This window comes from Hakea prostrata, chromosome 4, assembly GCF_041222555.1.
Source record: "Hakea prostrata isolate BN-2017 chromosome 4, UWA_Hpros_2, whole genome shotgun sequence".
Classification (NCBI taxonomy): domain Eukaryota; kingdom Viridiplantae; phylum Streptophyta; class Magnoliopsida; order Proteales; family Proteaceae; genus Hakea; species Hakea prostrata.
In genome coordinates, this window is record NC_142603.1 from 51,093,984 (window position 1) to 51,107,041 (window position 13,058).

The 13,058-nt window shown below is 40.0% G+C and overlaps 1 protein-coding gene across 1 annotated transcript; it reads right to left on the minus strand.

Moving 5' to 3' along the window:
- Positions 1 to 253: 253 nt before the first annotated feature.
- Positions 254 to 1,889, minus strand: LOC149019442 (galactinol synthase 2-like). Its single transcript, XM_089151035.1, has 3 exons — positions 1,329 to 1,889; positions 773 to 1,210; positions 254 to 677 (listed from the first exon to the last, which is right to left on the minus strand). Exons 1-3 carry the CDS (start codon positions 1,647 to 1,649, stop codon positions 468 to 470), a joined length of 969 nt encoding a protein of 322 aa, XP_089007161.1. The 5' UTR covers positions 1,650 to 1,889; the 3' UTR covers positions 254 to 467.
- Between the last annotated feature and the right edge of the window lie 11,169 nt (positions 1,890 to 13,058).

Sequence of the window (13,058 nt, forward strand, 5' to 3'; positions counted from 1 at the left end):
TTGTATTGTTTATTTACAACAACAATGGGTGTACTTCCGCATGGAGTGAGAGGTGTTCTGCAGGATGTAATCCACCTCGCATCCCAAATGGAATTTTTTATTTTTGATTTTGTTCCAAGTGTATCAAACACTTTGGCAGATGCATTGGATCTCGCTAGCAGGGAAAGCAAGAGAATCTCCCGGATCCTAATGCGTGCCAATATTTGGATTGGTAATGTAAAAAAGCTTTCAAATTTGAATCAAAATCCCAAATTATTCGGATAAATGGTCAAATAAATACAGAGAAATCCAAACTGTTATATTTAGCTGTTAAATTTGAGTAACCATTACATATATTTACATAATTAATCCCAAAAAAAAAATACAAGAAATACATTTTCGCATACAATTCCAATGAACAATTGCTTAATTAAAATGGCCATTCATAAAAATCAGGCCATCCTGTTTAAAATCCAGACGTCCCTGCTCTAAGCAGCCGACGGCGCTTTAATGTAGTTTACCACGCCAGTCTCCGACAGTGCCGCCGCAAACGGCTGCCGGATCTTGCCTTTTGCCGATGACATCATGTAATCCAGAGTTTCGTCGTTGTATATGTCCCACCACTTCTTCACCAGTTTCTTTATGTCATCTCTGTCCATGTTTTCTTCCTTCCCCGTGTACCTCCAGGGCTTTGATCCCTGTTTGATCATTGTCCATACAAAACTCAGTTAATACCAGACACAAGCTAGCTAGTTAAATTTATTATATAATCTTTGAACTTGGAGAAACTCACCGCAGCACAGTAATGGATGACTTTGGCCTTGTCCAAATCGATATTCTCTGGGTGACGCCATAGCATGGCCAAAACCAGATTGTATACTGGAGGAATGGGCATATAGATGTCCTTGAAAAACATGTTCAGGAAGTCTTGCTCTGCAAAAGTTGTAGGTGGAGTGACCTTGACAGTTTTCAAGAGATCATCGCAGGTGGAAAGGCTGGGCTCGAACACGAACATGCCGGCGTTGAAGTAGAGGGCGGCGGGCCACTTAACCCTATCTGGGCACTGCTGGCAGTAACCGATCTTGTACTGCGTAGTGTGGCTCCATGTCTTCTCACAGAAACAATCCATCACTGCGTAGAAGTAGCCATTTTGAAGATCGAAGAGGTGATCAATGTTCTCAAATACTTGAATATCTGCGTCCAGGTATACCATCTTCGTATACTCCTCGAACTGCTCAAAACGTGAAACATGTTTATTGAATTGATCAAACTCTGACACTGGTGGTAGAACAGAGCATGAAAGATTCACAAAGAATTGAGACTGGAAATTAAAATTGGGTAGTACGTACCTGCCAGATGCGGAGTTTGGAGTAGTTGATGACGTAATAAGCCATGGCGAATTGGGTTTGATTCTCAGGTGGATAGACTGGCTCGATCTCTCTGACGATGCAGCCCTGAGACTCCAGGATCTGGCGATGCTCTGCGGGAACGTCAGGCAGAACAGCCACCACGAGTGGGTAAGCGCTGTTCACCTTCCTAAGGCCCTTGGCCAGACCCACAGCGCCTTTAATGTAGTCACCATTACCTGCCAAGAAAGTAACATAGGCTCTGCTAGGTTCAAGAAGGGCAGGTTTGGTGAAAAGAGCAGTGCTAACAGTATCGGAAGCCATGGAAATTCGGCGGAAAATTGCAAAAGGACTAATGATTATGAGATGTTGGAGGAAAACGAAGGACTGGGTATTGAGACTTTGAGAGATTGGAAATCTTACAAATTTCTAGTTGGATCAGTTTGTCTGTCGTTGTTAGGAAAAGCAGGTTAATGGATCTCTTTTATAGACTTCCAAGATGAAAGATGGTGCTAGCAGCGAAGTTTCCTAGGTACGTAGAGATTCAATTCAATGGATTTTAGTGATCTCCATTATTTTCTGCTGACACGTAAAGACGGTGACGATCCAACGGTTTTTTCGTTATCTTCTAGTAAAACTTTTGCAATTGGATCAGTGGCGTCAGTAGCGGAAAGAAAGAAAGAAAGAAAGGCACTGGGCCACTCCACTGAGAGGAGCTCTCATGAGACATGCAGATCTGCATTGTAAGGTTTTAGTCAAAGTTCAAGCACATGGTCAAAGTGGGCGGTGAAGTGAAGTGAGGCATTTTTTTTAACCAAATAGATGGATTAATCTTGATTGATCCATCTGGATTCGATCTTATATGGATCTCAATGGACCGGATCCCAACCGTTTTGTCGGGACATGGATTCAGCCAGGTGCCCTTTCTCCTATATGTCACTACCAACTGTCATAACTGCTCTAACCAACAACCCATATCCAAAGCAAACGACTAGTCAACTCCGTCGATTTGAAGATAAAGCCGTGGTCGGTGGAGAAATCGATGATAAGATGCCACGTGCACTATCTGGTATGTCAGTTACGTTATGACCGTTTTAGGTATAGAATCTTGCTTCTACCGACAGTTTTATCCAAGAAATTTCGACAGTTGGTGGGGCCAACTTTATCCATTGTCTTTCTACGTTCTGTGGCTCCGAAGACAGATGTTTCAATGCATGCAATCGTTTTTCCTCTGATAGCCATTTGTTGAGCAACCTCTTTTTTTCTTGTTCTTCTGGGGACTTGAAAGTAATATGCGAATCTGTACGTTAATATATTCCTTGACAATAGGAGAATTTATCTATTCAATCTTAAAATAGAATATTCAAATAAAGATCTCTATAGTCTCTTGGAATATTTTAAGAACTTTTTTAGAATGGTTGGTTTGCTGAATTTGAGGAGGGTAAAAAATATAAGTATTTTTATATATCAAAATTTAAAGGGTAATTTTTTTTTTTATTGAAGAGACATGTCATTTTTTTTACTCCATCTCTTATAAGTATCTCACATATTTAATGAGATTTTTTAAAAAATTTAAAAAATATAATAAATATTCAACTCACATTTCTAACTTTTTTACAAAATTAATTTTCTTTCATATTTTCTTACCCTTATTACAAGTAAATTCCACATATTCTTTTTTATTTAGCAAACAAGCAATGCATTTACTACTGTTATTCAGTTTCACCAAAAACTTCTAGATGCTCTTTTACGTAGTCACCATTACCGTCTAAACATGTAGCATAGGCTCTGCTTGGTGTTAGGGCTGGTTTGGTGAAAAGATCACTCGTCACTGTGGTGCTAATAGTGTTAAAAGCCAATAAAATTCGCTAAAAATTGAGATGAATATAGCAGACTCGTACGCTGGATAAGGATGAAGAAGAGTAAGAAAACACTGAACCTTATAAGCAACTTTGTTTCCGAAGGGAAGGAAAAGAAAATTCTATCTCGTGATCTGACCGAGAAGCGGATTACCCAAAAAAAATCTGACCGAGAAGTAGAAAGTTGGAAAGAGACTTCTACTTCTTTTGGTTGGTTGAAATGAAAGATGGTGCAGCGAAGTTTCCTAGAAAGAGGGAATTAAACGTGTATGTTGCACGTTGTAACCGTTCTCAGTTTTACCAAAAAAATAAAAAATAAAAAACTTTTTTTTGGTAAAAATAAAAAAAATAAAAAAAATAAAAACGGCTCTAAGTTGTAAGTGTTAGCACCGCCCTCTGTGGTCGGTTAATATATAGTGAAATCAAAAAGCGACACGGATGGACGTTAAAACTACAGCGGTTTTACAGGTATATTTTATTTTATCCACAAGCGGCGTGGGCCCGTGGGGCATCGATTTGGGTAATAATATTCAATTTTGTTACTGATGTATTACGGGGAGAGGGGATGGCTCCAACCTCCAAGTGTCCCATTGAGGACCTTTAAGAATTAAGACACGTGTCCTAAATGGTTCACGACGCCAGGTGGCAAGCTGGGGGCTGGGGGCGCAATCAATGATCTTTTGACCCTTTGATTTGCTGGTAAAATTAGAAAGAGAGTTGGTGGCTTGGTGCCTCCTCCTCCTCATTCTAGAATCTGATAGGATATGCTTGAATGATGGGAGAATATTCTGATCACTGGTTCGCTAAGTCTGACCCACAAAGTTTTTGAGGTCCCATGGCTAAAGAGATTCCCTGTTCACCAGTGGTCCACTTTTCATGAAAAGCCCTTGAGTTTATGAATCCCATTTATGTGATGGTCGGCCCACTCTCATTGTTTTTGTTTGTTTCACTGGTTAAACTATAGTTTTGATTGATTTACTAAAGACACCACATTTTAGATGCAATACACATCATTTATAAATTTAAATGTAGTTTATCGGTTTTACACCTTACATATTGTTAATTGTCCGATACATACAACGAGTAATAGGACAACCTCATGTAGAAGGTTAACACACTAAGGATGCTCTAATTAAGACAACCCATTATTTAAGATTCTATTTTCTTCCTTGCTTTCTTCTTCAATAGTTTTGCTATTCTTTAAGGTCCTGTTTGGTCACATGAATCCAAAGATTTGAAATCTCTGGATTCATGAATCTAAGAATTATACCTGCTTGGTTGTAAAAATCTTTAGATTCATGAAATCTAGAGATTCACATTTTTACACTAAAAACGTGAATTTGTAGATTTATGGGTAAGGAGTGAAATCCAGAGATTTCAAAAAAACTATACATTTGTACATTCACAAAAATCACGTCGATCAAATAGTTTTTTAGGATGAATCCACAGATTTCATTCCACAACCAAACATCTAATTTTATAAAATATAACTCCATATATTTGAAATCTATAGATTTGAAATCTCTAGATATTTGAAATCTCCAAACTCATGTAACAAAACAGGCCCTAACAGAATTTCCATCTTAATGGATTCTAGCTAGTAAATTTTTTTCTGATTCAAAAGTGATATTAAATTCTGTTGCAGTTATCTTCAAAAGGGACATCATGGGATGAGATAGAGTTATCTTCAAAAGGGTCATCATGGGATGAGATAGACTTTGAGTTCTTTGATCATGGTGGATTCATAATCTGCCAATCATCATCAATAATAGTTCATGTTGATAAGGGGAAAGGTTGGAATCAGTAAAACTAAACAACTCTCTTCCTCCTTCCCCAACCCCCCACCCCCTGTTAAATAATGGAGGAATTTCAAATCTAAATTTAACTAGGTTCTGTTATGTTCTAATTGTTTGGCCTCTGTTCTCTTGGGTTTGTCTTATGATTATGATAATTTTTGGGCATGAGTTCTCCCATGCAGTCCTCGTGTTTTTCTTTCAAATTTGCTATAATCGGCTCAAAACATTTATGGTTCTACGTATATTTAATTGCATTTTGCTATTTATTTCTTTGTTCTAGTTGGGTTTTGTTCTATTGCATTGAACCATTAACTTAATTGCTCTTAGGTTGCAGTAGTGGATTATGGGATTTTTTATTTATCATACATTAAAGACAAGTGATTTATTGTCTTGGTACCCTTCATCCATACAATCATACATACTCCATTTGTATTACTTTTAATTGTTTCTGTATGAAAATGATGTTCCGTAACCTAAAGATCCTAAATCTTTGTCTGTCATAAACCAAAAAGTTGTGTGATGTCCTGTACTTTTAACAAACAAATGTGCGATATTACTTTTACTCAATGAGCAGGACATATGTATGAGTCAATGGAATTTAGGAACTTAAAAATCACAACTTGGATTTACTCCAAACTTCGGTCGAATTTGGTTTGATAGCCACCAATGAGCAAATCTATATCTAAAGATGGCAGAAATAAGGTTGAAGGTTTATATACTTATTCATTGGAATTGGAGCTATCCTCATCGTCATATCTTGTTGGGGTGAAACAATATCGACAGGATATCGCCATATCTCGCCTTTTTATTGCCAAACCGGCGATAACACCACCATAGCAAGCCGACTTGCAAGTTGCAACACCACCGTCCATGGAACATCAACGACTTTCAGGCAAAGATGGAGGAGGAATATGAACAGTATATGCATTTTGAACCACGTGAACCACACATGTGATTCATGTAAGACCATAAAATTATATATATAAAAAAAATACTGACATCTCTTACCTGACTTGACGAATGAGAGACATGATTTTGACCATTAGGTATTACTTTTTATATTTTAAAACGTTAGTGTCATCAGGCTCATCAGTCATCACTAACGTTTGCATATTTATATTATATATTATATATGAGTATGATTTGACTAATCGACTTATCACATATTATTTTATATATTTTTTAAACATGATGTTTGACGTTTTGCAGAAAAATGGTCAAAATTTTACTTTTTACGGGTAAGTTATTAAAAATTTAAAACTCATACGGTCATACATTTGTTTAAAAATTTTAAATTCTAATAGGAATTTGGGGCGAAATATGAGTCCGGATCAGCTACCCGTCGAGGAGCACAAACAACGGCTTTACCACCATAAATACAGGGGGACCCATGGGTTGGGTGATGGGATTTTTTTTATTTTTTCCTGTGGGTCCCACCGGATTTGTGGTGGTAAACCCGCCGGGAGCACTCTGTGCTCCCCTGACGGGGTGATGATCCGGATTCACGAAATATCCCCGAGATTGGTTTTAACGTTGCTGTGCTGCCCCGACACGGGTAGGGGATCCGGACTCTCCTCGCCCCTGTTTCGGCTCCCCTGACACTGTTAGTACACTTCCAGTTGCTTTTTCTGTGTCCGTCAAGACTACGGCAGTGCTTCAGCACAAAACTATTCTCTGTCATAGTGTTCATGTTCGCCAATCGCCAGTCTATGCGAGACAAAAGAGTCCCAAGGGTATTTGAGAGATTATGAGGCGTGAGTGGGGGACCTTCACAGCCATGTGATTCGCATGGGAACATTCCAGTAGCATGATAGATGGGCGGTTAGTAGGATCTTTTCTCTTAACGACAATGATTGTAACTTGGAAGGGCAAGCAGAATATCAAATCACTTATTCTCTTCAACTACTTCTTCCCTGTGTAGGGCTATCTCACCAACAACTAGGAGTAACAGGGTGGAGCTTTGGGATATGCAGAGACGGACATCTACAGATCGTCAATTTTGGAAAGGAGACTAAAGGGATTTTGGACACCACACTTTATGCAATACAAATGGGAATGATAAGAGCTGCAGAGAGGGGGACAAAAGTTGATGAAATATGGACTAATCACCACCTAATCACAAAGCTCTTGCCATGGCCATCTATAGCGAAGTGGCCCCTTGACAAATTAACAACACTAATGGAGCTGGCTAACGCTACCAAACATATGAAATATGCTGCATTCTCCAACCCAATGCCCCAATTATTTTTTGAAAAATATGCAATGTATGCAACCGTACAGGCTCAGCACTCTAGTCTAAGTATAGACCCTATATGTAAGTGCTTCCAGCACTAATTTCTTTTCTAATGGAACCTTTTATTTCACCAAAAAAAAAAACTACTTCTTCCCTGTTCTCGTTCTATTTCTCAAACCCAGATCTAGAATCGTAACAGTCTTTGATACCATTTCCACTTCACCCAGAGCTAGACAAGATGATGCACATGACCTTCTATTGGGGGAAAACGGTGACGCTGCTCTTTGACTCATGGAGGACCGACTCATGGACGAGTTGCTCTTTCACCCTGCTCGCTTGCTTCCTATTCTCCATTTTCTACCACTACATGGAAAATCGTCGTCTTCGCTTCAAAGTTTTCGCTACTTCTAACAATACTTCCCTGATGTCCTCAAGACTTGCCGGTAGCGGCGGTTGGGGCAGCCCCGCCAGGTACACAGCTGCCATCTTTTTTGTAATTAATTTCGGCTATCGGTTCCCCTGACACCTTTAGTACACTTCCAGTTGCTTTTTTTGTGTCCGTCGAGACTGCGGCATTGCTTCAATAGCGTAATATTCTCTGCCATAGTGTTCCTGTTTGTCAAGCGCCAGTCCATGCGAGACAAAAGAGTCTCAGGGTATTTGAGAGATTATGAGGCGTGAATGGGGGGCTTTCACAGCCATGTGATTCACATGGGAACATTCCAGTAGCATGATAGATGAACGGTTAGTGGGATCTCTTCTCTTAACGACAATGATTGTAACTTGGAAGGGCAAGCAGAATATCAAATCACTTATTCTCTTCAACTACTTCTTCCCTGTTCTCATTCTATTTCTCAAACCCAAATCTAGAATCGTAACAGTCTCTGATACCATTTCCACTTCACCCAGAGCTAGACAAGATGATGCACATGACCTTCTATTGGGGGAAAATGGTGACGCTGCTCTTCGACTCGTGGAGGACCGATTCATGGACAAGTTACTCTTTCACCCTGCTCGCTTGCTTCCTGTTCTCCATTTTCTACCACTACATGGAAAATCGACGTCTTTGCTTCAAAGTTTTCGCTACTTCTAACAATACTTCCCTGATGTCCTCAAGGCTTGCCGGTAGTGGCGGTTGGGGCAGCCTCGCGAGGTACACTGCTGCGGTTGGGGCAGCCCCGCCAGGTACACTGTTGCCATCTTTTTTGGAATTAATTTGGCTATTGGTTCCCCTGACACAGTTAGTACACTTCCAGTTGCTTTTTATGTGTCCGTCGAGACTGCGGTAGTGATTCAGCAAAGTACTATTCTCTGCCATAGTGTTCATGTTCGCCAAGCGCCATTCTATGCGAGACAAAAGAGTCCCAGTGTATTTGAGAGATTATGAGGCGTGAGTGGGAGACCTTCACAGCCATGTGATTCGCATGTGAACATTCCAGTAGCATGATAGATGGGCGGTTAGTGGGATCTCTTCTCTTAACAACAATGATTGTAACTTGGAAGGGCAAGCAGAATATCAAATCACTTATTCTCTTCAACTACTTCTTTCTTGTTCTCATTCTATTTCTCAAACCCAAATCTAGAATCGTAACAGTCTCTGATACCATTTCCACTTCACCCAGAGCTAGACAAGATGATGCACATGACCTTTTATTGGGGGAAAACGGTGACGTTGCTCTTCGACTCGTGGAGGACCGACTCATGGACGAGTTACTCTTTCACCCTGCTCGCTTGCTTCTTGTTCTCCATTTTCTACCACTACATGGAAAATCGTCGTCTTCGCTTCAAAGTTTTCACTATTTCTAACAATACTTCCCTGATGTCCTCAAGGCTTGCCGGTAGCGGCGGATGGGGCAGCCCCGCCAGGTACACAGTTGCCATCTTTTTTGGAAATTAATTCGGCTATCGGTTACATTTCGATGCTTGCCATCATGTCCTTCAATGTGATAATACTGTAAAGTTGTATATTTACTTTTAACAGATTACATGTATACATAATGTATATAGAAGGATACAAAGGGAAATACATCAAAAGATCTTTTGGACTATGGTATCCTTATCACGCCCCCTCATGCGAAGTAGGTCCATGACCGTGAGCTTGGCACAAAGTAATAAGAAGCGAGAGCAAGAGAGAGCTTTGGTGAGTAAATCAGCAAGTTGAGAATGAGTAGAGATGAAACGCACACGAAGTTGCCACGAGGCTACCAATTCGCGAACGTAATGAAAATCAATCTCTAAATGCTTTGTACGAGAGTGAAAAATAGGGTTGACTGTAAGATAGGTAGCACCCACATTATCACACCAGATAGTAGGCGGAAGTGGAAGAGAGACACCAAGTTCACCCAATAAGGAGCGTAACCAAACTAACTCTGTAGTAGTGGTAGCAACCGCTCGATACTCTGCCTCCGTAGAAGAACGAGAAACAGTTGACGAAGAGGGCACCCACATTACACACCGAGTGGCGGGTGGGGACCCAGTTCACCCATGGCGCCCCTCGGTGTGGGCCCGCCCCCGGGCCTGCGGGTCCCCCTTTCCCGTGTGGCGGGTGGGGGCCCGTTCCCCTGGCGTCCCTCGGTGTGGTGGCCGTCTCCTCCGTGGGCGGTGGTGCCCCCTGTGTGGCGGTGGGGCCCGTTCCCCTGGCGTCCCTCTCGGTGTGGTGCCCGCTGTCTCGCCTCCGTGAGACGAGAATAGTTTTCTGCTTGCGAGAACACCAGGAAATAAGATTGGCACCAATGAAAATACAAAACCCTGAAGTAGAACGCCAGTCATCCAAGTTATTGGCCCAATCAGCATCCAAATAAGCATTAAGGTGCATGGATGAATCAGCCCGTAGAAAAAGACCATGATGAGACGTGCCACCTAGATAACGCAAAATGCGTTTTACAACCGACCAATGCACGTCAGTTGGATTGTGCATAAACTGTGCAACACGACCAACAGCATAGGAGAGATCAGGTCTAGTAATGGCAAAATATTGAAGAGCACCAACTATTTGGCGATACAAGGTACCATCCACCAAAGGAGAACCAGATGTAGCAGAAAGTGCCTCAGTGGTCATAGGTGTAGAGACAGGCTTTGCAGATTGCATGTTGGTTTTGACTAATAAATCCAAAATATATTTATGTTGAGTCAACTGTAGGCCAGTCTTGGAACGGTGAGCTTCGATGCCAAGAAAGTAGTGTAAGTCACCTAAATCTTTGATAGCAAAAGAGCCTCCTAAAGCTCGAATGAAACCATGAACCGCATCCAGATCATTACCAGTAATGATAATGTCATCAATATAGATGAGAAAATAAAGAACCACTGTAGAAGACCGATAAATGAAAAGAGAAGTATTAGTTTTGGATGCAGTAAAGCCATAGGAAATCACAAAGGTACTAAGCTTAAGAAACCAAGCACGAGGAGCCTGACGAAGTCCATATAGCGATTTCCAAAGATGACAAACATGAGAAGGATGAGAAGCATCAATGTACCCTGGTGGTTGAGTCATGTAGATAGACTCATCCAAATCACCATGAAGAAAAGCATTTGAAACATCTAATTGCCGTATGGTCCATGATTGCATCACGGCGATAGAAAGAACAAGACGAATGGTGGTGGGCTTAACAACCGGACTAAAGGTCTCATTGAAATCAAAACTAGGGCGTTGATGGTAACCCTTTGCAAGCAAGCGGGCCTTATATCGAGAGATAGAGCCATCGGAGTTTCGTTTGATCCGAAAAACCCATTTACACCCAATCACGTTTTGGGAAGAAGAGGATGGAACTAATACCCATGTTCCATTTTGGAGAAGTGCATTAATCTCATCATCAATAGCACTTTGCCATTGAGGGTAACGAGCAGCTTGGGCATAAGTGTGAGGATCAAGAGAAGCATTAGTTGTTGAAGCCACAAAATTAAATTTATAATTAGGCTTTAGAGAACCAGTTTTGGACCTTGTAAGCATGTGATGAATGGGCTGAGATGGATAACTAGATGCAGGCCCATTAACAACTAAAACACCAGTGGGCTGTTGATAACTAAGAAAATTATTTTTGTCAAGTGTTCCAGGCCTAACAACATCAATAGGAGCAGATCCATCCAAAAAATTACCAACAACATTGTAAGTGTCATTAGCAGTCCGTGTACATAAAGTGTCAAAATTATTACAATGATGAGAATCTGAAAGCCCAAATGAAGGAGAAAAAGCAGTAGAACATCCTTCAGCAGTAGATCCTGAAACAACTCTAGTATTTGAAACAGGATCAGCAACAATAGCATGTGCTGGAACTGTAGACACAACATCAACACTTTGTTAAAAACCAGCGGCTGCCATTGCTGTTGAGTGTGTTCCCTAACTTCGATTCAGGTGATCTAAGTTTTTTAAACTCTAAACATACTCTATTTTTGGTGCTATTTCAACCAATATTTCTGTTGTGGCCTCAAAAATACTTGCTATTTCTGCATATTAGCAGCTCCAACTGATGTAATGTATGGAATTTGTTCCTCATCTCTCGTTTTGCTATGATAATGCATGACAATATACCGTTTGCTTTATGTTTATCACCATTCTTTGATGCTTTCTATGAAAATTTGATGTATTTGGAGCCCTAGAAACTTGAAATTAGATGTAAAAGTAACAAATGTTGCATCTGCTATGATGTGTATGTCTCTAAAATCAACTGCATAATGCATTAAGATGATCACACCCATATGATGGATGCAATGAGGCAGTGCATAATACACTTCACAATAGATTTTCCTTACCAAATTTAATTCTAAAAAATTATTGGGGTATCAGTAGTCTGTTTTTCTTATTCAATGTAAGATCGTTTTCATGATTTTATCTTCTTGCACATTCCTCTTGTTTGGATTCAATTAGTGTAAATAATTTTTATTTTGTAAGATATCTAGCAGAAATGGATATGTTGTATTCACTTATATCTGAAAAAATAAAAAATGATGAGATTTGAAGGATGTAGAAGTTTTAATTGGTCTATTCTCATTCAATTGTTGTCAATCCTAGGGTTTAAGAACATTACCCTGTTGAGGTTTTAAGCTCACTCATGTATTTCATGTACTTCTGAAGTTTTATTCCCCACAAAGACCAATGGAGCATCTATTCATTTACCTTTATTACCAAAAACATATTTTGCAATTGAACTGCCCTCGCCCGTTGCTCACATTTGGTCCTGATTTTATCAAATTTGCTGGTGTTATTTTGACTCAAACCAAGAAGTCCTCTCAATAAGTTGAACTCACATGATTAAGTGCCCCATGATTTTGAATTCATCATTAGTATCACTTCCTATTCCTTATTCTTATGTTTTACAAGCTAAAAAAATCATGTTGCTGCTCACTCTCTATTGGGGTATAACGTATCTATTTTATTATATGGTTTCTGTTCATGTAATTAAACAGTGTAAAAGAAGTGGAGTTATGACACTGTAACTATATACTAGCCATTGAACTGCTAGCTAACAATTGAGGTTGTGACTCCCATTCACCTCTGCTACTCATGTTCCTCCATGCATTTCCATATGGAGCTTTTCAATGTCGACACTAACACAGACAACACAGAGTAAAAAAAGTGGAGCTATGACACTGTAACTATATACTAGCCATTACTGCAAGCTAACAATTGAGGTTGTGACTCCCATTCACTTCTGCCACTCATGTTCCTCCATGCATTTCCATTTGGAGATTTTCTGATGCTAACACAGACAACACCAACATATGATTCCCTAAAGGATTTATTAAGAGAAATTAATCATAGTGAGAAAGAGAGTGCTATAAAGTTACTGGACTACTAGAATGGTCTACTGAGTTGGATTTGAAGAAGGGTGTTGGATAATTTGGAGTTTGA